This window comes from Tauraco erythrolophus, chromosome 3 (assembly GCF_009769465.1).
Source record: "Tauraco erythrolophus isolate bTauEry1 chromosome 3, bTauEry1.pri, whole genome shotgun sequence".
NCBI classification, from domain to species: Eukaryota; Metazoa; Chordata; class Aves; order Musophagiformes; family Musophagidae; genus Tauraco; species Tauraco erythrolophus.
The window spans coordinates 36,668,131-36,692,266 of NC_141467.1; the positions used below are offsets into that span (position 1 = coordinate 36,668,131).

Sequence of the window (24,136 nt, forward strand, 5' to 3'; positions counted from 1 at the left end):
ATCCAGTAAGAGCTGTGTTTTATGCTATTCATAATAATTTTGGAAGACCAACTCAAGCATTTTTTTGGAATGCGAACCGACGACTACAGGTTGTTTCAGGACCTGAGGGCAGGCAGGTGAATTTCTTTACGTTAGACGTGATACGCTGTGATAATGAATTTTAATGAAATGTTGTGCTTTTTCCTTCAAGACTGTGTCATAAGTTCAGGAGTCTCTTTTATTTGAGTATAGCTCCTTTCAAAATGGACAGCATCGTAAGATGTGTCTGGCTGTGTGGAGTTCTGCTGAGATTCCAATTCGAGAAATTTTTAATCAATTTTTAATGAATTATTCCGAGTCCAGATATTTTTAATCAATTATTCCCATTCCAGATATTTTTAATCAATTCACTGGTTTATATATTCATTATGGATAAATGACATCTTGTGTGAGATATGTTGATGAAAATGGAGGAAAGCATGGTGTGCTTAGTCACAGAAAGGTTTGTGTGTTTTTAGTAGTACCCTAAATAGATGTGAGCTGAAGTTAAGGGAGAAATAACTAACCATCTATATTTCTCTTCTTCCTTTCTGATTCACCCACTCCTCAAACTAGAGGGAAACTTCCCACTCCACTTTATGGTACCTTTTAAACATTGACATCCTCATGTATATGCATTACTATAGATGTTACATACCTGCTGGTAGGAGACCTGGAATGACAGTTTGAAAACCAGAAATTGTTTAGTCATTATACAGCACTTCTAATCCATGGGAAGTGGTTCAAAGAGAAAAAAAAAATCCTTGTTTTATTGCTGGGGCAGACAGAATAAGGGATATAAAGCAGTTATACCAAATTCGTCTAGGAGGTCAGTGACAGAAAAAGGTATAAAACCCACTGCCAAGTTCATCTCCTACCTTTGAATGAATGAGGTGCAGAAGAGGAGATGTTGGCCTGAATTAGCAGGTGTTTTCCATCTCTGTTGTGGAGACAGCCGAATGACCATTCCATTTCTGTTCTCCTAGACTTCCTCTTGGTAGATAGCATATTACTTGGGGTAGGTATAGGAAATCTGTATTAAGCTAAGTAAAATGTGCAGCTTATTCTCATAAGGGTAACAGGAGAGTTCAGTCATGACCAACGATACCTGCTGCAGGCAAAACTTTAGCTGGAAACTAGGCCAGTGAAGCTCACTTGAGGCAGGGGCAAGGGTTCAGTGCTGAACACAAAACAGTCCTATGGACTGCATCTCTCAGTCAGAAGCATACAGTTGTGGCCCATCGTATATCAGAGGATTCTCGTATTGTGCCCTGAATGATATGCACTGTGTGATATGCTATGCCCTGTAATAGCTGAAGATGCATTGTATCCAAGGTCTAGGAAAATAAACTTTACATCTCGTGTCACCTGAATTGGATTCCACTTTTCTGAGGAGCTAGATTTTGGTGAAACATCGTCATCTGCTTGTGGTTATAAATACTTTCAAAAAGGCATTCGCAAGCGTGAGGAGGAGCCAGAAGAATAGAAGGAAACATTGCTAGAATCCAAGGCGAGATTGGCAAAGCAAGCTGATGGCAGCAGAACAGAAGAATGGGAAGAGAAGGGCCATCTGCAGAAGGTACTGACATGTTCTCATTTTATTGCATTTGTGCATGTTTCTGATATATTCATTTTGCACAAAGGGCCACTACAGCTTCTTTTAGTGGATGTCCACAAGATGGATAGTTACTGTAGTGGCTGTTGTACTTGCCACTGAAATCTTTTCTAGTAATGTGAAGGTGTTTAATTCTGTCTCTTCCGGTCCCAGCTGTAGCCTTTTACAGGCATTCCCAGGCCTCTACTATGGCCATTACTGCAAGGACAGAAGTAACTTCTAGTAAGAGATGCAAAACATCTATTATGCTCCTTGAGTACTTGCAAAATGTCAAACAGCGTGTGTGGTTTTGCTTGAAGAAGTCAATGCACAGATAGTCAAGTCCTAACTATAATGAGCTGGCCAAACCGTACGTAACTAATTGCGGTGTGCATGTATTGATGGCCTTGTCAGTAATACTGCAAGTAAGTTTCAGCTTTGTTCTGTAAAAAGGCGGCTTCCAAACACCGCTAGTAGTATGCTGAATTTTTAAATTTCCTTTATTTCTTTAATCATGCAAGTTCATTGGGTGGGGATGGCACCTCATTGATAACCTAGTGATTGTGGAAGGGGATTTTCAGAATCAGTTTGCAGTATTAATGTTTAGTAAAAAGTATAGATTCTCAGCCTCGAGTGCAGAATGATTCAACAATGCAAATCTTAAGACTATTATTTTCTGTTGTGTGCTAGTTCTTCCTACTGTGAGTGAATTAAAGATTACAGTGAATTAGGAAATTATTAGAATATATCCTCTGCCTTATGTGCTGATTGTGCTGCTTTTTGCATCAAACTCATTTCAGGTGTGGAAAAATAGAAAGGCTTCACAGCTTAAATATGGTGATACCAAGGTGTGTGATCTTTTTTTGGACTGGAAGTGGTGCTGAAGAGAAACGGTGGAGCTTCTGTTTCTGCTGAGAAAGGACAAAATGAAGCTGCAGAGAAAAGCAAAGAAGACTTGAGAGACCGAAATGGAAGACAAAGCATAGTGAATAAATGCTGCGGCCTGTGCATCAGATAGGAACAGGAAATGCAGTTCGCTTGGTGTACTGAGTGGTTCTTTGCTGCAGTTGGCAGTGCACGCAAAAAAGGAGGACAGTAACCTGGCTTAGACTGAGCCATAAAAGCTTACTAACTTCCGATGACTTTTCCTACTTTAAGCAGCAGAAAGTCGTTTCCTTATTTTCTGTTTCCTTTACACTTCCTTGACTTCCTTTTGCTGAATTTCCGTTGTCCTCTTACTGCCAAATGACAGATATGTTACGCAGTTTTCTTTTGTTTGGTCCTGCTTTATAAAAACATTGGCATTTTAAAGAAAAATTACAGCTTCAGGGGTACACAAATATGTTGCAGCTCCTCTCAATAGCATTTCGTACCGATATGAAGGTGATATGCTCTGTAGTGTTTGAGAGCTGCCTTACCATTAAAGAACAGTGGTAACAGACACGTGACAAAAAGAGTAATGCTTAATTGACATAAAAGCCTCCCAGTTCAAGTGAAGCTGCGATGCTAAGGATATTGCACTGATCAAATGCATAGTGGACAGATTACAGTAATACTTTGTCATCGTCTGTTACTGGCAATCAGATTTTATTTATCCCTTTTGTTGTTAACCCGGAGTATTTGGAGGAGCCTTATCTTGAGAGATGGGGGCTTCTTTTGCGAAAGTACATGAAAGCTATGCTAAGTATTCTTGCCCAAATGCTTTTGGCAGCTGGGTGGAGTATCTCTTTTGGCATGGGCTCTTCCTTCTTTTTCCATCCCTTGTTTCAGAAAAGTACTGACATAGTTGTGTGCGTGTGGTTTTGTACTTTTGTAGGAATCTTCAGGTGTGTGTTGTCAACTTCTCAGGTTTCATGCACTGCTCACTGTTTAATGGGGAGATTTTTTCTGTGTTCCAGAAATAGATTGCTTGAATTCCAGAGCTCTGCTGTAGTATCAGGTATTATTTTCAGAGAAAAGATTAAAGACTACTACTTCAGAACTATTTTAACCAATTACTGACATTTCAGAATCTCAGCTGAGCGTATAGTCCTGCCGTGACATACCATTTACAGGACAACCTAACTTTCTCAGTGAGGTTATGGTCTTGTTATCAACTGGTTTGTCCAGTGTTGTTTGAGAATTCATTGTGGTTATAACTGGAAGATGAGATTGTCTACTGTGTCTTTAGAGGATTGAGAATTAAATGTCGAAGTTGGAACCATTCACCCTAAACTCTATAGTCTGAAAGAAACTGGCATAGAAGGGACATAAAGCAATGAAAAAGGGACAAATAAGCAAAATCACATTGATTGCATACATTGGTTGCTGCAGTTAATACTAAGCTTTATAAAAATTTAAGGTGTCTGATAGTTGCAGTGGGTACTAAAGATAAAACTAACTTTTTTTTCTTATGACCAGTTATATTTCCACTTGTCTTTTTTGTTTTGTGCTGGAGATCTAAATGCTCTCTCTCGTCTTCATCAAAAAAGAACCTGCATTTGTCTCACGCTTTCTTTTTATTCCTTTGCAGATGTCTTCTCCCTGGTTCTTTTACAGTTTGTTAATACTTGGATTTTTTTTTGGCTTAGTAATTTTCTTGAGATACCAATTTCAACCAGAGAGAAATGACAAAATAAAATTTTCTATTATGTGCATGTTATAGATGATTGCAACAGCATGAGAAATGCAGCTTCATAGAAGGATATAACTAATTGCATGATTTGGAAATGAGCAGGATCACCAGGAAAAACTGCTTTACCTCTTTAATCCGATATGGAATTAAAATGTTTGTGAACAGAACTTTTCAGCCTATCTGTGGAAAGAAAGCAAATAGTTTTTCAGACCCTGTTTTGGATGTATATGTAAAGAAAAATCACTTGGAGAACATGACCAAAATAGGAAATTTAACAGGAGGTTCAGCATACCAATTTTATGTATGTTATAAAGTTAGAATTATGATGGGAATTCCCTACTGTGAGTTAGAAAACAAAATTGTCATGGATAACAATGTCAGAACCTTCTTTTTAAAATGGATACAAATTGCCTGAATTTACCTAGGAGTCTATTTGGTCATTTGTGCTGATAATCCCTTTTGAAACACGATGTGTGTTATGAGGGGGAGGGGGGGAGGAAGTTCTTGATTTTCTTGCTTTCTGGGAGATGTTATTTTAATTTAAACTATAGCTCTTCATTTTTTGATAATTTTTGTTTAACTTGATTATCAGATCGTTTTACTAATTTTCCAGCTAGTTGTTCTCCAGAGCTTTATAGTTAAACATCAAGTGAGAACCAAAGTTATTTTTTCCAGATTTTTTTTTTCCCTATTAATATGACCATTATGTTTATTATAGCTGGAGATGGTTATTAACTGTAATAAACCTCATGCATTTGACAATACTTTGTAGTCAGTTTCATTATTTTGCTTCAAGGAGCTTAAAGCTTTTTTATTTTGTTGTGCCGAGTACAGTGAATTCTTTTCTGTTGATTGAAGGTGATACCATAATGCAAATCATATTTCTTCACTTTATAGACTTCACATATAGCAATGGGGAAAGAAACTCTGAAATCTGAGGAGTTGTTACAGAAGCACACAAACTTGCAGGGAGACTTGGGAGCAGGTTTGTTGTAGATGGTGTGAACGCCCTTTTTTTCTGTACTGAAGTATCTAGCAAGAAAGCAAGCAAACATTTTTAATGTATTAAAGTAATTTTTCCTGGTATTCAGAAAGCAGGGAAGTGGTATTGCTCTGATCTGTTTTTAAAGGTGTGATCTTTATCTTTTTTCTTTTTTTCTTTTTATTTTATTTTGCTTTGTCGTTTAGGTCTCTCGCAAGCGTAATGGACAGTGCAGAAAAAGGCCTGTCCTCAGCTGAAAACTTAAAAGGTTTTATTGAGATAATAATTCCATTACTGATTGAGTGCTGGATTGAAGCATCTCCTGCACAATCAGCTCCCATTCTTGGAAACCTTTTGGAGTCAGAATCTCAGCAGCTTATGCAGCAAGTGCTTAGTATAATACATTTATTGTGGAAACTCACAAAGCGACATGATGAAACGTGCAAAATGGTAAGGGAGAAACGATCTGTGGGATAATAATGGCAGTTCATTTTCTTTTGATTGGAAACTAGTGATTTGGTGATTGGAAATAGTGGAAATATTAAGAGAAAAACCTTAGGTTTTGAGTAGAGTTTGAGTTTTATCAAGTCTCTTACTCTAGAAAAGAATCTCTTGAACTGAGCAATGAGTTCACCAAAAGTCTCCAGGAATCCTTCTTGACTGCAGCACATAAGCTTTTGAAACTTAAAGTGGTAGTGGAGAAGAGGAGCACTTTGTCTCCCATATAATCTCTAGAATATAAATTTGAATAAAGCGTAGCATGAAGTTGTTTGTTCCTTGGTTTTATGTCTTGAAAAATTTTATGGGGGGTGGGTGGGGGTGGAAGTTAAACCCTAAACCCTTGGAAAGGTAGGGGATAAGTGGTATGAGATCCTGTAATTGCTTGATGCAACCTATGGTATTGTGTCATAATTGGTAGTAGCAAAAGACATCAAATCAAAACCTCAATAAGAATTTTGGAATTTTTTTGTCTGTCTTTTAGTTTGATACATGAATTGCTATTTTTTAACTTTTGCTGCTTTTCCAAAGATTTTTGCAAACTGGAAAAAGAACACCTTTTCCATTTTGGCTATTGAGAGTAGTTGGCGGGAATGTCTTGACAGCTCTTTGTTTTACCTGTGTGTATAGGACTGTAGGTCTATTTGCTAAAGAAAGATCTACACATAGAATAATTATTGGAAAACATTTGTGGAATCATTCGATTAGACTAGAGTTACCAGATGTACACAGCCTGAGGGATGGATTCAGTGTGTCTGAACAAGACACACTTTTCCCCTTTTTCCTTTTTGTGTTTTCTAGAGGACCTCTTGGAAGCAGGCAGTAAGCAGGCAGTTGGCCAGGTAAATACCTGTGGCAGCCTACTGCCCCTAGCCTTTTTCTTTAGGGTACTGAGGAGCTGCTGCCCTTAGCCACAGGGTGCCTTCATTTTGGTCACATGAAAGGAGTGCTCCTGTGGCAAGATGAGAGCTGGTTTAGGTACATGCAGTTGCGTTATGGCCTTAGGATGTTTTGGAAAAATCTGGTGTCCGTACAACCTTTTTTTTTTTTCCAGTATATTGTGTTTTAGATAAGATAAACAGTTTATTTTGTCTTTTCATTTATAGTCACCTTTATATATAAAGTTCATTCAAATGGCTCGGTTTGAAAATGGAAACTTTGCTTACTTAATATAGCCCTTGGGCTTACAGGCCAAAGTGGTTATTACAGATACTTTGGAAAACTTGTCTGAATATGCTTAGTAAAAAACTATTAATATTTGAAGTAGTTTAATGGTCATTCTCTTTTCTTAATACTTGAGTATCAAAAGATTATTCTGTTTGACCAATTTAATAGCAATGTGGGCTTTTTTTGTGATGAGTTCTGCTGGATACTTTGTGGAATGGTGACTGAGTGTCTGCTAACCCACAAAGTAAAATTATTTTTAAATATTGAAAAAAATCCTTTTTCTGTAAGGATGGCCTTTCTACTGGAAAACATTTTGTCAGTGGGCTTTGAACTACAAGTACAGTAATGATGGGGAAAGGTGAAGGCAGTGTCAGAATACATCTTCATGGAAAACTCAGGACAGTCACTGCAAGTAAATGAGAGTTCGTTCTGATTTGAAGTACCCTGATAAATTGATAGAAAAGCACTTTCATGTCTGTAACTCACTCAGTTTAATATTGCATATATATACATTAATATGTGCTAAGAAAATATACTGGTCTGGTTTGGATTAAATGTTGTTGCTCAGATTTGGCTTTTACCACAATTTTACTCCCTTGTTTTGTGGACCTTCAGGTTCATGCACAGGGCTTCACATTTACATCTGAAAGCAAATATATATGAAAACTTACAAACAAGCTAAATTCCTGTTTTTCATCGATTTCAGTACTGGATTTTGGAAGATGATTGCATTGATGTATTTGACTTACTACCATGTTTTCTAACATCTACTTTCCTTAACAGGAACTATGGCTTCGAATGAATTACCTTGTTGATTTCAAGCATCACTTCATGCGTCATTTTCCTTATTCTTTACAAGAAACAGTAAAGCACAAAAAGAAAGATTCATACAAAGGGTGAGAATAAAATCAGTGTCATGTTACAGCTTTTAATTTCATAAGATAAGTGAGACAATGTGAGTCATATGCTTTATCCAATATTAAGTTTTTAATGTTGGAAAAGAAAACTTCTTATTGTGTATTCCTTGAAGATCTGTAGAGAAGTTTTTATGGGATGGTACCATTGCTTTGAATTGAGAAGTTTTGTTTATTCTTTGTAGAAGTATTGTATAGGAAGTCTTCTGAATAGCCTCCAGTAGAAATTAAAATGCTGTCTTAGAGAAATGAAAGTATTTTATTGAATGCTTGATCTGGAATTTGCATATTGCTAAATGGTGATTTGTTTTAGTCTGACTAGTTTCATATTTCTGCATGTGGATGCCCCATCCCTAGAAGTGTTCAAGGCCAGGAGGGATGAGGCTTTGAGCAGTCTTATCTAGTGAAAGATGTCCTTGCCCATGGCAGGGGGGTTGGAACTAGATGATTAAGGTCCTTTCCAACCCAAACCATTCTATGATTCTATAATTACATCAAAACATAGTGAAAAGATTCTTTTTTCACCTGCATGTACCCTTCTATAGTTATATCACAGGGTTGGATAAACACAGCTAGGAGGAGAGATGGGACACTTAGTGCCTATCCTGTGCAGCAAAGCAGTACTGGAGCAGGAAAAGCCAAATACACCTTTCTTTCCTCACTATTGAGCTGGCAGAGTGGGTGCACCTGCTTTGTTCTGATACAGGCCAGTAGCAGGTTGACTCCCCTCTCATCTCCCAGATATGAGACTATGTTCCTGTAGTCTGTTCTGGAGTCGTTCTGCGCGGTTGCGGTCCATGTAGAACACTGACTGGTGTATGTACAAGGGACATCAGCTGGTGTCTGTCTTGGTTCCAAATACTTGGCAAACTGTGCCACTGTGGATTGAGCTGTAGTAGCAGAACTGCCTCTTTTTATACTAAGGATCTGCCACAGTGCAAGTGTACTTGAGGCTAAAATACTGTTTGATATTTTGACTGTTGCATTTTCTCTTCCTGGGAGGGCATATAGATCAGAAGTACAGCATAGCTTTTCAATAAATGCTTTCATTTCAGCCAAACCTTGCTCATTAAGTTCATGACACCAAAAGTTGGTTTGCCTTTCCAGGTTTTGACCTGAATGCCTTTCCTTGAAACTGAAAAATCTCAGAATTAGTAGTTAGGCAATGTAACCATCTTTCTTGTCTTACAGATGACATCCTGACTAATCATCCTTCTATTGATTTTTCTTTACTCTGCTACTAAGTTTTGCCCCATTCTTGCAGTTTAAAGTAAATATATTTTTGGATACATGCTGGAAAAATAATCTGTGAAACTCTTTTTTTGAGTTTTTATTTTGGCTTCAAGACTTCTGGAAACGTAGCTTCATGCCATGAGAATAAAAATAGTTGTTTTTGTTTTCCTTGCTTACCAGTATATTGGGTTAAAGACCTGCCTTTGGAAACCTTACATGACATTTTGGGGCTTCCTTCCTTTTCAAGCTTGCAAAATGTTGCAGCAACTTGCAACAGGATTACTGGCATCACTTAATATCTACATATTCTGAACACAAAAAAGATTTTAGCAATTATGCCATGTGTAAGCGATGTCCACAGGCTGAGATTTATTTCCTTAAATTGTAATGGTTGGCTCTGAACTGAAGGGTGACTACAGTTACAGTAGTGCAGGTTAAAGTGCTTTTTGTAATTTCATTTCCACAGCTCTACTTTGTTCTGAATGTAAGCATTCATGTTGTGTAGTGTTCAGTAGATAAATGCTGTGATTTTATTTTTTTCTTTTATACTGAGTGACAAATTGTCAAGTAGAGGAGTTCTAGCATTGTATGTCAAGCTGCAAAACCCTTGACTCCTTTGTTAATATCCCTTAATTTTGTCTTTAAAACCTCTGTTGGGCAACAGAGTCGTCCTGCAGAATATTGTGATGGTGAAAAATGTGTTTCTGATTCCACATGAGTTTGGAGAAAAGTACATAGTTGGATTTCTCTATGCTGTTTATGGTGCTTTTTGTCATTGTGTAATAATGACAAAATCCATGTGATTCCTCACAGAAGAAGAAATACAGAAGAGACTGAAATTAAGAATTTTTTTAGCCTTCCTTTGCTGGTTTCAGTCACCTAAAAGTGCTGCCAGGCCACAGTAAAAAGGCCAAACAGGAAAAACCAGACATAGATGTACAATTTAGAGCTTTGGTTATTGCTGCTGCTATAAATATGAGAAACAGACGTTTTGGTGGCAGAACAAAAAATTTCAAGTACCCAAATGTCAAATATGACGACTTTAAAATGCGTATTGACTTTAAAACTTCAACACTTAGATTTTTTTCTTCTACATAGTATAACTTCTACCAAAGTTAATGTATATTAAAAGGCACAAAATCTTCTTTTGAAATCTCGTATTTTCCTTCTCTCCCCCTTAGCAACAAGTATTGTATGACATCCTCTAACAGCGTAGACCATCTTTTACTGAACTTAACCTTGTGTGACATAATGGTTTCACTAGCAAGTACTTCAACACTTCAGATGGATTCTGGTTGGCTGGACATGATAAGGAAATTTGTGACAGATACTCTTCAGGATGGCAGCAAGCTGAATAGCAAGCAGGTGAACAGATTGCTTGGTGTGACTTGGAGACTAATGCAAATACAGCAAAACAAAGGTAATATATGAGCAGTTTCTGGAAAGCAAAATTATGACACAAAGAGCTTGAGTTATTCTAGCGTTTTCAGGTCACTTCATCTTATATCCTCAGTTGTTACATCATAATGTATTTGGTCTCTAGAGTTAAACTGAATTTCATGGTCGTATCTCTGTGTGTAGCATTGAAAACTGCTTGATTTTTAGGAATGCTGTTAGGTTCATACTGTTGATATGCAAAGAATTAATATATTTGTGTACATATTTTCTGTTTTTAATTCTTAACATATTCTTATAAATGGGAAGATGAGTTTTCTTCATTAAAAGAAAACAATTACTAGGCTGTAGAGAGGCATGATGCTTTAATATGCTAATCCTTATTTAAAATAGTTAACGTGGCTGATAAACTTCCTTGAGTACTGTCAGATGACCATTCTAGTTCTGTCACGACATGAAATGCCAAGATTGTTCTGGCGGAAGCTGTAGAATATTTTCCAAGGTGTTTAATTTGAATCCTTTTCCAAGGGAAAGCATATTTCCAGTTGTGACTTGCAGGAACAGTATAGTATTTTGGCTTGGCTATTTTTTTGCTTTTCAAGTGCTACTTGTTTGTGTTCCAGATGAGACCTTGACTGACATGTCTGTTAAGTGCTCGATGTAGGACGACTTTAAGAAAGGAATTTTTCAGTAAATCTAAAGGTGGCAGGTTTTTATTGTGTCTTACCAGTCTGGTAGAAGTGAATTCCACAGACACGCAGCCAAGTAGAGTTTATAGAAAATGCTTTGCCCTTAGCAGCAGGTTTCAGTTTTAGTGTTGTAAGATGAAAAGTTGTGAAATGTCTCTCAAATATATTTTGGCAGTGTCGTGGTTTAGCCTGGCTGGCAACTAAATGCCACACAGCCGCTTGCTCACCTTACTCCACCCCCAGAGAATGGGCAGGAGAATTAAAGGAGAAGAGGGAAGGAGACTTGTGGGTTGGGATAAGAACAATTTAATAATAGTAATATATGAAAAAAAATATGTATAATGATAATATATACAACCAAATGATGCACAATGTAATTGCTCACCACCTGGTGACCAATGCCGGTCACATCCTGGCAAACAATCCTGAAATGGATAGTCCCAACACCATGATCCAGGACGAGTGAGAGCCCCAAAAAGAGAATGAGAGAGAGAGAGCGAGCACTCTGAGAGTCCAAGAGTGAGCTCTCAGAAGAGAGTCCCAGAAGAATAAAAGCCCTTCTTTCTGGTCAACCCTCATTTTTATACTGGACATGACGCTGCATGATATGAAATGCTCCATTGGCTAATTTGGCCTTCAATCCTAAGTCTAAGTTCAGATCATAAGGGGAGTTGTGGACCCTTTGTCCTGGCCATGTTCCCCCCCCAGCCTGTTGTGCTCCTGCATGCTGGTGAAAGCATGACAAACTGAAAAGTCCTTGATGTCTCCATGTCAACTATAAACATCAGTGTGCTATCAGCATTCTTCTCATAGTAAATCCCAGACTAAAACCAAAACACAGAGCTCTTCTAGCTGTTAAAAAGAAAAACTAACTCTGTCCCAGTCAAAACCAGGACAGGCAGTTAGTTGTTTCTCCTTCCAAATCCATTTTAATTTGGAATCCGCCTATTCCTATGTCCCTGATGACAATGAAAGTAACTAATCATTCCTATCTGCACTCCAAAGTTAGCTTCCTGTTGAAGGCAAAGAGTCAGAGATGTGCCTGTCTCGCTAGCTGAGCTAAAGCAGAAGAGTTGCTACTCAGGAAAGTAGTTTCCAAATTGTTGTTAATCTGTTAAATCAGATACTTCATGTTTTTTCTTGTAATGAAACATTGATTTTTCCTCTGTCTACCAAACCTTTACCAGATAGTGGATAATGGCTGGTGTTTTTCTAAACAAAGTGGCCATTGTAGTGTGATAACTTTGCTCAGGAATGTGGAAAATACGTAAGCTTAAAAAAAAGTTTAAATGAAATTGCAAAACATTAATATGTATGGATCTTGTCTGCTGATCCTGTAAAGGTTCAGAAATTTCACCACAAGTAGGAAATAGATACAGATTCTTGAGGTAAACAGTTTGTGTGGACAATTTCTCATCCCTTCAAGATAATCCTTGTGTAGTACTAAAAGCATGACTAGGTGTCAGATTATAATTCATTTACTAGCTGTAGAGGAATTACAGCCTTGACATGCTGGAGAAAAGGGCTGACAGTTTAACAAGGAGAAGTGCGAAGTCCTGCACCCGAGGAGGAGCAAGCCCAGACACCTGTATGTGCTGGGGGCTGACCAGCTGGAAAGCAGCTTGACAGGAAAAGACCAAGGGGTCTTGGTGGACACCAAGTTGAACATGAGCCAGCAATGGGCCCTTGTGGCAAAGGCCATTGGTGTCCTGGGCTGCATTAGGAGGAGTGTTGCCAGAAGGTTGAGGGAGGTGATCCTTCCCTGCTATTCTGCACTGGTGAGGCTGTGCCTGGAGTACTGTGTGTGGTTTTGGGCTCCCCAATGCAAGAGAGACATGAACATAATAGAGCAAGTCCAGCAAAGGGCCATGAAGATGATGAAGGCACTGGAGCATCTCTCCTATGAGGAAAGGCTGAGAGAGCTGGAACCCTTCAGCCTGGAGAAGGGAAGGCTCAAAGGTCATCTTATCAATGTAGGTAAATACCTGAAGGAAGTCTGCAGAGAAGAGGGAGCCAGTCCCTTCATTGTTTACTAGTGGCAGAACCAGAGGCAATGGACATAAGCTGAAACACAGGAGTTGCTATCTGAACATCAGGAACACCTTTTTCACTGTGAAGGTGACCAAGCACTGGCACAGGTTGCCCAAAGAGGTTGTGGAGTCTTCATCCTTGGAGAAGTTCAGAAGCCATCTGGACATGGTCCTGCCCAGCCAGATCTAACTGATACTGCTTCAGCATGTGGGTTGGACCAGATGACCTCCAGAGGTCCGTTCCCACCTCAACCGTAATGTGATGCTGTGGAAGAAGAAAAGCTTCCTTCCTTGAGGTTTTTTTTTTGATGGTGATCTGAAAATTCTAAACTGTACTGTGTCAGATGATACTGCAAAAGATGGTACAATACCAAAAATATAACTCTGATTTGTTTAAAGCCTATCTGACATTGAGATGAAGGACCTGGAAAGGTGTGTCTTCTTTAGAAGACAATGCAAAAGAAAAATGAACCATTACAGTCAACGTTTTTTTAGAACACAGTGGAAATCAAAAGAGATGAAATTCAGATAGGAAAACCGAAGAGCTAATGAATGAGCGATAACATAAAACCATAGCCGGCCTCCTGCGCGTTATGCCCCAGAAGCAGCGGTCTCTTTGCAGTCGTGTTTTTCAGGGTTGCCTGTTTTGAGCAGCTGCTTATGCTGGGGGTGACATGCACACACCCACCTTTTTCTGTGGATGTCTGGAAGAGCTTCAAGCTGTGATGTCTAAAGATTTCTCTCCATTGTTTAAAATCAAGCTCTGGATCTGCTCTCTGTAATTAGGAGGTCTGCTCCTTTCTTGCATCTCTTAGGTATAACTTTAGCGCTAGCTTGCCCGCTAGTTGTATTTTTGATAAATTTACTTTAAATAATGAAGAGAGCACACTCAGTTCACTTCAGAAGGGGGCTTGCTATGTGCCAATTAAAAGTGAAATGTGTTAAAAATCATGAGGATTTTGGCTGCATTTTGGAAGTCTGTAGAATGTGGACATTTCAAGTACTACGTTTTAAGAATACGTTTAAAATTCTTTGTTTTTAAACTTTTCCTGTTGATATGAAGCAATTCAAATAGTAGGACATGCTTTACTAAATGTGCCATAAAGATTTATTGGAAGGAAGCTGAACATTCTACACACTTAGAATATTTATTTCTTATTATGTTTGTTCATTTATGTCGTGGTTTTAGGCCGATCTGGCAACTAAACTCCATGCAGCTGGTCTCTCACTCCAGTAAAGTGGAGAGGAGAAAAATATAATAAAAGGACTGAGGGTCAAGACAAGAACAGAGGGAGCACCCACCTACTATGGTCCCGGGCAAAAGCGACTTGGCTTTCTGAAAGCAAAACAATTTATTAACAGTTACTTAAAAGGACAAAGGGAAACAAAACCGGTTACTTGAGAGGATAAAAAGAAACAAAGCCAGATCTTAAAACCGACACCTTCCTTCCCCCCCCTCCTTTCCTTTTCCTTCCGGCTCTACCTCCTCCCCCCAGCGGTGCAGGGGGGCAGGGACTGGGGGAGTGCAGGTCAGTTCATCCCATGTTGTTACTGCCACTTCTCTCTTAAAGGAGGAGGAGTCCTTACACCCTTTTCCCTTGCTCCAGTGGATCCCCCACTCACGAGGAAAAATCCACAAACTTCTCCAGCGTGAGTCCTACCCGCAGGATGCAATCCTTCCCCATTGGATTGCTCCAGTGTGGGCTTTACCACAGTCTCGGATACTTAGGGAGTTGTTGCCACTTGCTCCGGCGTGGGTCGTCACACAGACTCCAGATGCCTCTCTACCTTGTCGTGCGTCCCAACACCACCGTCCTCAGGCATCTCCTCTCCATGAGCTGCGAGTGGGTCTCTGCTCCACCGAGGCCGTCCTAGTTGCAGAGGGGCCGCCTGCCGTCTCGCCACTGGCTGCAGGGGGAAGCTGAGCTCCGGCACACCTCCTCCCACTCTATCCTCACTGACCTGGTGTCGATGCAGCCATTTCTCTCAGTTCTCAGTCCTCTCCAGATGAACTCAGCCCAGTGGGCACCCCGGGAGCGGGGCGCTCCCCGAGTTCCCCAAGCGGCTCCACCGCCGCCATCCTCAGTGGGTGGCGTCGGCCCGACGCAGGCAGCTGCCTGGTCGGGAGCCCGGGAGCGGGGGCAGTTCCTTCCTCCCTTCTCTCCTCACTCCTGGGCAAAGCACCTTTTCCGGTTCCTTTGTCCCGACTTAAATAGGGCAATTTGCAGAGGCGCCCTATTGGCTCAAGCCTCAGGGGGATGGGAGTCTGATCTGGTGGCCAGAACCAGGTCTAACCCGGTTCCAAAACCAGGGAGGTGACAGGGAGCAAAGCCCCTCTCCTGCCACCAGAACCTCCCCCCCTCCGCCCCATCAAACCATGACAATTTAACAGTTCATTAATTAGCTAAAAACTATGTAAAGGTATTATTGTTCAACCAAGAATGAACCAGTGTTCTGCTTAAGAAACACTGTCCAAGATGAGTCTTCACCTGAAGAGTATGTGAATTGAATAAGTCTATGTTCCTGATGCAATGAAAAGAATGTAATTTTTCTGTTGACAAATATGTTAGATTTCAACTTCTAAATGGCTCCCTGTGTTGTGCTTCAGTATGACCATGCCGTTTCAGTCACTTTTTATACCATTTCTTTTAGGGAGAGTCCCTATAAGGTAACTTGAATATGTTCCCTGGTAAGAGTTTTACTGATGAAGACCAGCCACTGATTGGATCTGGAATTATTTTTGGTATGGAGCATTCTTGTCTCTGTGGGCAGAAGTAGCTCTGCTCAGTGCAGAACACAAAATTGTATCTATTTTTGAATACATAAGTTAATAAGTCTGCTCCGTACACCTAAATGGAAAGACAAAGGTTTTGCAGTCTTGGTTTATGAAGATAGTGAAGTGATTACTGCTTCTTAAGTATTTTGTCAGCAGTGGATTCATTGGGACCCCAAGCTCTTCTGAGACAAATCGAGTAAGGTCTCATATCTTTCAGGTTTTCAGATGCTGCTCCATTCTTTCCAGGCTTGCCTTCTCTGACTTCAGTTTGATTCCTACCCCCCCTCCCCTCCCCCCCCCCGCCTTTTTAATTTTTACATCCAGTGGTTTAATCTGTTTTCCAAAGAAAATGTTGAGTCCGTTTCTCAGTCTACTATAATTACTTCTGCACTTGCTGGCTGATTTTAGCCAACTTTGTCATAGGGATAGAACTTTCATACATTGTTTTGAGTCTGATGATAGCTTCAGAGAAGGCAAGGTTGCAGTAGAGTTTAGCAGTTCTCTTTGCAGCGGCTTTTTAGTGGCCTCTTGAGGCATGTATTTTCTCGTTAGACAGGAAATGTGATTTGGAGCCAGCTGGTTCAAAGACATGGAGAGCTGACAAGCTGCTGTGTGTGGCAGGGAGAATGGGATAGTGTAGAGAGGACGGAAGGCACTGTGACAGTCGGGTTTGGGGGAGCATAGGTGAGGAGTAAAGGAGAAGATTGGTATGAGGTTACTGCACAATGGGAAAAGGATGTGGAAGATAGCTGTGGAAGGCAGGAATTCATTGGTTCTCAGCTACCATACAACCTGTGAACTACCTTGTCTTCAAGAAATTCTGAAGTTTTCACTTGTATGTTGTCTCTATTCTTTTGTATGGCAATTTACAAGCTACCTAAGAAGGTGGTATTTCAAGGGTTTAGAAGTCCATCCAGTAGTGTTTTAACATGTTCTGGTACTTCCCTGTGGAGTTAAATGTAGATAGTTCCAGATACAGATTATAGGTGGTCTTTGTATGTGTGTATGTATAAAATTGGAAGATTAACAAGCACTACTTCAGATTTTTATATATTTTCTTTCTAGTGGCAACAGAACCCTTGATAAAAGCAGTATATACACTATACCAGCAAAGGAATCTCCTCTTTCCAGTTCGTACATTGCTTTTGAAATTTTTTAGCAGAGTTTACCAAAAAGAAGATTTGAGGACTCAAAGAATCAGGTAAAAACCATTTGCATGTTCTTTCTTGTTTAAACATAGTATATTTATTTCAGAAGTTAGAATACTGAATAATTTCTATGTAGACATTATAAAACTTAATTCTGAATCTCTTTTGGCACTGTGTCACTGAAATTTGAAGGTATAGGTTCTCTGTGATACCAAGATGTGCATTAGCTTAGTTGTCTTTTTTCTTAAGTACTAGATAGATCTTAGTGATTTAAAATTTAACTTGACGTACACTGCTGCAAGCTCATTTTTACTGGCTGTGTGGTAGTCAGTAGATGTGTCAAGATTGTGCAGTTGTAGCCACGGAGCATTTCCATTACTTCAGCCTGAGGTAGTGAACTTGTGACTTAGTGCCTTTGGTGGTTTTGGTAGTGCCTATCTAGCATTTTGTACTTATTTTCTTTAAGAAAAGTATTCTTCCGTTGTTTTGGGTGCGTGGATCTAAGAGAGTAGGTTTAAGAAAATGTTCTTGTCCTTTTGGATTCCCAGTTTCATGCATCTAGTAGATATCTGACTTGCTTCGAGTAAGAGGAGATTGTTTTCTAAATTGCCATTATTACACTTTTTCATCATAAGATTTGTCCAAATTGGCTCCAAGTCTTAACTTTTCCAGAAAGTATTTTTCAGCCAAGTCATCTGGTTCCAGCTACGTATCCTACTTCATTTGAGCACTGCAAAGGGACATAAGATCATACCCATGATACCTGTTTCTGCTGCTAGGTAAAAATCAAACCTCAGGGGCCCCGGAAGTGCTGGCATGCACTAGCAGGGTCAAGCTTTGGAAACGTTCTCTTCTGCAACTCCTTTGCTTTGTTAAATCTTATGTCGTGATAATGCCTGAGTACATGTAATTAGACCTACAGCCAGAAATATTTAACACTACCTTATGAACATTATAAAAAGTATAGGGAATTTGAAACAGACAGAAAAAAGGCTTGGCAATATCCCATTTTCCTCATCTTTTCACCCAGAGTGAAAGAGAGATCTTACTGACTAATTTCCCCGAGGTTACACAACCACTGTTTTCTGTACTTACCTGGAAGTCCTGAGCATCTCATCCAGTTTCATGTGATCATCTAACTGTCTAGAAAACTTTAACTTTCTATCTTTAGACATCACAAACAGTAGTTTTCCTTCTGTTCCTTCTCTTAGTCTTCTACGTGGAATTGTGACATTTTTTTAGTTACAGAAGAATGAAATCTCAAAAATTCTTTGCAAAAAGGATAATTGCACTTACATCTGATGAGACATTTTAAGACAACATAATGTTTGTGTACTGTACTAATCCATTCCTTTCTTTTAGAAACAAATGGGGTTTTTAATTTCTTCAAGATGTGGACTGCGCAGTAGATCCTGGATGACATTCATGTTATTCCATTCCGTTTGACGTCATAGCTCCTTCAGCCCTCCTGAGACTGCTCTGCTTATTTTTATTTTCTCAGAAGCTTGTCAAGAGCAGTCTAAGAGGAGCGGAATTCTTGTTGGAACATCTTCTAAAGATGTTTAAGTGAAGCTATTTATTTTTCTGGTGTATCCGATTCAAAGGCTACGTAGGAGCTTTTGGCCTATTGTCGCCTTGTGAAAGAAAACTTGATTGGTTTATTGCAAGGTTCAGAATTAATATTTTGGTCTTGATATAAGTTATCCTTACCCCTAATCGCCACACACATGGTGTGTATATATGCATATACAGTGTGTGTGTATACACCCACTACATATGCATATATATGCTGGTAGTGACTTGAAAGCCTGCCTGCTGTAGGAAGAAGACAAGAATTACTTTTGCACGGTACTCTAAGCTTCTGACCAATTGAAGCCTGTACTTTCTCACTGCGCAGAGCTTCTGTGTGTTTAGTATCACTCAGTGGATGTCTTTTCCATGAACTTTTCTGGTTATTTCTTGGACTGGTCTAAATCTAAGAGTAACTGCAGCATCCTCTGGCAAGGAGTAACAAAGCTCAGCTGTCTGAAGACCAACTTACTTTTCTTTGTTTTGATCCTGGTTTCTTCTAGCTTCATTTGATACCAGCACCCACTTCTGTGACAAGAGAAAACAAACGTTTTATTCCCATCCTCCATTTACATGTCAAGTGATTTGAGACCTCTGTTGAGCCTATCTCCAACTCACCCACTTTAGTTGTCCCTTCTCCAGGCTTTTTCTACTGTCAGAGAAAATTAATCTCTGTGCAAGGCCCTTCTCACTTATGTCATGGATACTTGGTTTCCTTAAGACGTTTTTGGTGAGGGATTTTGTCAGGTCTTTTGAAAATGAAATAATTTTTATCATCATTGTGTTACTCTCGTTGACATCTTTGAAGACCTACTTTGAACTTCTTGATTTACACTTGACAACTTCTTTTATTTTATCATCACTTTAGTAGTAAGCTAATAAATGCTTTTGGTTTATAAATGTTACTTGATAAGCCAGGGTGTCATAGAAATTGTAGCCCACAAAAGATAGGATTGGTTTATAAGATCATTTGAGCTAGAAAGGTTAAATAAAAGCAGCTCTATAATGGAGGTTGTCAAGTTTTAAAGCTCAGCACCAAAGGTGTTTTAAGAAAAGAAAAGAAAAAAACTAATTAATGAAGTTTCCTGAAGTATGAGCAGGCTAATTGATTGAAATGGAGAAGGAAGTCTGGAGAATGAAGTCATAAATACAAATGAAAATTTGTCTTAGGCTAAGGAAGAGCTTGTCCAAGTGGTTGTTTTTGTTTTTTTTTTTTACTGTTACCTGGCTGACTTTTAGGCGGTATTAATGGTAAAAGACACTTACAGAAAATGGGGAAAAAAGGAATTGATAAGCACACTGGTTTCATTCCTGTTTTTCTGGCAAGCAGGTTAGAAATGGCAATTCCTAAATGTCAAGCTGAATTTTTTTTTTTCATAGGATGTGAAAATAGCAAAAGCTTCTTAACCGTCACACTATAGGATAAGGGAAGAAGTGGATCTGAAATTAGGATGAATTCAGGTTGTCGTTCAATATAAATAATATCTTGTCACATTTTTCAATAAAGGTGATTGTCATTTGTGTCAAATACAAGGGATGGTTAGAGTCCTCAGATACGGCAACAATAGTGCTGTAAGGAAAATCGAGTCAAATGTTGTCAAATGAATGCAAAAGAGGAAGATAAGATAAACTTTATTCCAGAGACTTGAGAGAACTGATTTGTGAAAACACAGATAGTAAGAACTCTGACTATTGCCTTTAAAGGCAGGTAATGCAATCTGAATTTGGTATAAAAGATGGCATCTCACTTAAAGAACAGGAGTGTGTACAGTGGGATACAGTACATAGGTGTTAACAGTGGCAGTGGTAAAACTGGAGAGAACTGCTTACACAATTCCTCAGCTATTTTGAAGCTAAACTTCATGTTAACCAGCATACAAAGCAGGAGCCTGTCAATAGCAACTCTCTGGTGATATATAGTTCAGAACCATCTTGAAGAGAATCTGGGGAATTTCAGGCTGATGAGCCTCGGCTCGGTCCCTGGAAAGATCACACAGCCCTTTGCTTGGAATTAGTGTGTGAACACATAAAGGACAAGCAGGTAATCGGGAACAAGCTAGCATGCGTGTAAGAGCAAATGGTTCTTTTCCAATGTGGTAGCCTTCTGTCACGAAGGAGGAATGGCCGCATGGACAAGGGGAGAGTGTGACACAATGCACTTTGTTAATAAGGTTGTTTGGTGCTATGTTCCACTGGTTCTAGTTTTTCATTCTGCTTTGAGTTATGCAAATTGACAAGCAAGACGTCAGCAAAGGCAGACTTGAATTTGGAAATCCAGTGTAAAGAGTAGTTGATTGAGGGCTTCAGTGGTATTGGCTTTTTCAGCTGACTCATAACTCATTAAATATAAACTGATAAACCTAATGATAAATGGAAATGTTGCTTTGTCAGCATGAGGTCAGTTCACACAAATACTTCCTGAAAGAGTTGAAAATATGCAGTGCAAAACCTATGGATCAAATAAATACTTCTGATGTAAATGTAGTAGCACGCCAAAGTGCTCAGATCTTCTGGTGAAATATTCTCAGCAAATTTTACAGTATTGCATTGTAATTTAATTGTACCTCACATTGAAGCAACATAGTCAAGACTAGAAAGGGTATGTTTGTGAGGTTTTTGTTGGTTTTGTTTTGTTTTGTTTATTTCCCCAACTAATTTTCCTTATATCTTTAGAAGTCGAAGTAAAGTTTTATCTCGTTGGTTGGCTGGCTTACCGCAGCAACTCGCTCTGCTTGGCTTGAGAAACCCTGAGCTTTCAAATCAGCTGATTGATATAATTCATTCTGCTGCTTCTCGTTCGAACAAGGAGTTACTACAAAGTTTACAAGCCACTGCTGCTCAAATATATGGTAAGAACTTTTACACTACAGCATAATGAATTCTGTCCATCACTTGGCAGGGTAGTCGCAGTACATGGAAAATATTGGTGTTTCCTAGGTGAATGCAAAAATCTATGTGTGTGGGGCAGGGGTGGAGATTGGTTTAGTCCCTTAGAATAAAGGTTAAAATGAGCTATATATGTCATTTCCTAAAGGCTAGTAAAAAGATTAAAATCATAGAATGGTTTGGGAAGACATAAATAAAATCAAAATTTTACTAAAATAAATTCTTATTTCATAGAATCATAGAATGGTTTGGGTTGGAAGGGACCTTAAAGGTCATCCAGTTCCAGCCCCTGTGCCATGGGCAGGGACACCTTCTGCTACATCAGGTTGCTTAAAGCCCCATCCAACCTGGCCTTGAACACTTTCAGGGATGGGGCATCCACAACTCCTCTGGGCAATCTGTTCCAGTGCCTCACCACCCTCAGAGTCAAGAATTTTTTCCTTAGATCTAATCGAAACCTACCCTCTTTCGGTTTAAAGCTATTGCCCTTAATCTGATAGACTAGAAGCTTTAGGTTTTGTGAAATCTGCTTCTGGTAGTATTGCATCTCCTTTTTTCTTTCTGTTTTTCTAGTTTCTTTTTTATATAAAAAAAATTGTTTTTCCCTCTTTAGTGTTAGTTACATTTGTACTCCCTTCCACAAGTGCTGTAGGCTCTTAACTAAAATAAGAGTAATTAGAAAATAGGGTCCCTGCAGGATCGTGGCGGTGTTTTGCATGAGATGGTTACGCTACGGAACGGTTACAGTGGAGCGGTTTTCTGCGCATAGTTCACAAGTAGGCGAAGGTCAGCGTTCTGACGCCCTGTCTGTGTGCCGGCAGATCCCCTGGAAGGCACCCTGGTCCTGCTGCCGGCCGAGGCCCAGCGGCGGCTGGTGCAGCTCGTGTACTTCCTGCCCTGCCTGCCCGCCAGCCTGCTCGCCTGCCTCAGCCGCTGCTGCATCATGGGCAGGATGTCCTCTGAGCTGGCGGCCACGCTCATCGGGATACTGCACATGAGGTACAACGGTGAATCTTCAGTTTGCTGTTAAAAAAAACAAACAAACAAAAGCGTGAACACTTACCTGTTAAGTGTGAGCTCTGTTAATGGTTTGCACCAAAAGAAATCTATATAGCCTGCAAGAACTGGCATCATGAGGGAGGTTAATGCTTCCGACAAAACTTACTCCTAGCCTTTCACTTGAACTCTGTCTTTACACTGACCAATTTTTCTCCAGTTGGATCAGTTACTTGCAAGGCTACATGGTATTGGGCACCCTCTACCCAGAACGTCGTCACCAGTGGTCTTTGTTGTGCCACTCATTGCAGCTTTTGCTTGTAAATACTTTGACCTGACACTGTTTATGGTGAAAAATAACCAACCAGTGTGTATTCTCATGTTCTGCTTTCTTTCAAATTTTTAACACACTGTTTTCACGTAATTACCACACTTAAATAGCCAAATCGTAGTTGCTAGGGAGTGTCTTGTTAGCAATTATTCACGCTCTTGTTGTTCTTGTCCAGGCTTGAAAGAGAGTAAGTTTGCCTGTGAAGTCAGGGAGAGAGGCTGCTGTTCCACTAAAGTGAGTGAAAGGCTCACTGGGGTTTCACAAGGATGTTTTGCTTTGCTGCTTCTGGAAAAAATATACTTGCTTTTCTTTATTGCTCAATATTCTTGAACCTTGGATAAATAAGCAGGAATTAAGCTTACGAGTTATGCTTAAAATTTTTTTTTTCTTAATGCTCTTTGGAACTTAAATTTTTTTTAATTAAAATATGTCTCAACACAATGTACTGTCAAATACAGACCTGTTCATACTGGCTGTATAGCATATGAATAAGGTGACTTAGCATATGAAGTGATGGTGATGAAATGTATAATACCCTATATGTAATGCATTACCACTATAAAAATGAAATTCTGTCTGGTTTTGGGAAGGTGAACCTCAAATTTTATTTTTAAAAAAGAAAAGTTCACTGCCATATACTGGAAATTGAGTGTCAAACCATAACCAAAGACAGCCGTTGTGAGAACTGAACTCAGCAATAAGCACTGAGGTGCTTATTTTGTTGTTAGATCTTATCAAATTTTCAGTATGGGAGATTTTTATAGTAATAGTTTAAGTGTTTTCTAAAGATTATCAGAAAGCTGCAGGTGGGCTGTGGGCATTTGATCCTTTTGGTAGAAGATGCAAGAGGCGGCTGGAGGGTGATGTTCTTCCTAAAAGTAGGTTACATCTGACAATAGAGGAGAAGGAGGAGCAACTTCTCATTTTTCAGAGGTGTAGGGAAAGTCTTTTGATTTAAACTTATGACATTTGTAACATGTTTTAAACTGAGTTAGAGTCAAAGATTATGGATTATCTACCCAAGAAGTCAATTGGAAATAACTAAATGACAAAAGTACTGATGTAGTTATACTAGTGCAGTTTCTTGTATTGGTTAGCCCTAACAGTCCTCCTTTCTGGAAGATGGCAAGTTCTGATGAAGCTTGGAAAAGAGATATTACTCTTCAGCATTGTTTTCCTTCAATAAGGCTGTTCCTACTTCATTGAGACGAATCAGTGTTAGGAACTTGAAACACATCTGAAAATAATGCAAGTACTTGGAAAGATTAAAATTAGTCTTTTGTAGGCAAAGTGAAT

General features: G+C 39.3%; 1 protein-coding gene and 1 long non-coding RNA gene across 4 annotated transcripts in view; both read left to right on the forward strand.

Moving 5' to 3' along the window:
• TEX10 (testis expressed 10) overlaps positions 1-24,136 on the forward strand; it is a 61,089-nt gene that overhangs the window by 4,603 nt on the left and 32,350 nt on the right. For 2 of the 3 annotated variants that reach the window (XM_086608519.1, XM_086608517.1), the window contains exons 4-9: positions 5,415-5,658; positions 7,657-7,769; positions 10,202-10,440; positions 16,976-17,111; positions 21,301-21,476; positions 22,335-22,512. In XM_086608519.1, coding sequence (XP_086464645.1) covers positions 5,415-5,658; positions 7,657-7,769; positions 10,202-10,440; positions 16,976-17,111; positions 21,301-21,476; positions 22,335-22,512 — 1,086 coding nt within the window. The remainder of the gene's footprint in view (positions 1-5,414; positions 5,659-7,656; positions 7,770-10,201; positions 10,441-16,975; positions 17,112-21,300; positions 21,477-22,334; positions 22,513-24,136) is intronic. The other variant, XM_086608518.1, reaches the window with a different exon arrangement.
• Positions 322-4,990, forward strand: LOC147528997 (uncharacterized). The gene is made up of 2 exons (XR_015222074.1): positions 322-1,597; positions 2,413-4,990. It is a non-coding gene; the product is annotated as an uncharacterized LOC147528997 (long non-coding RNA).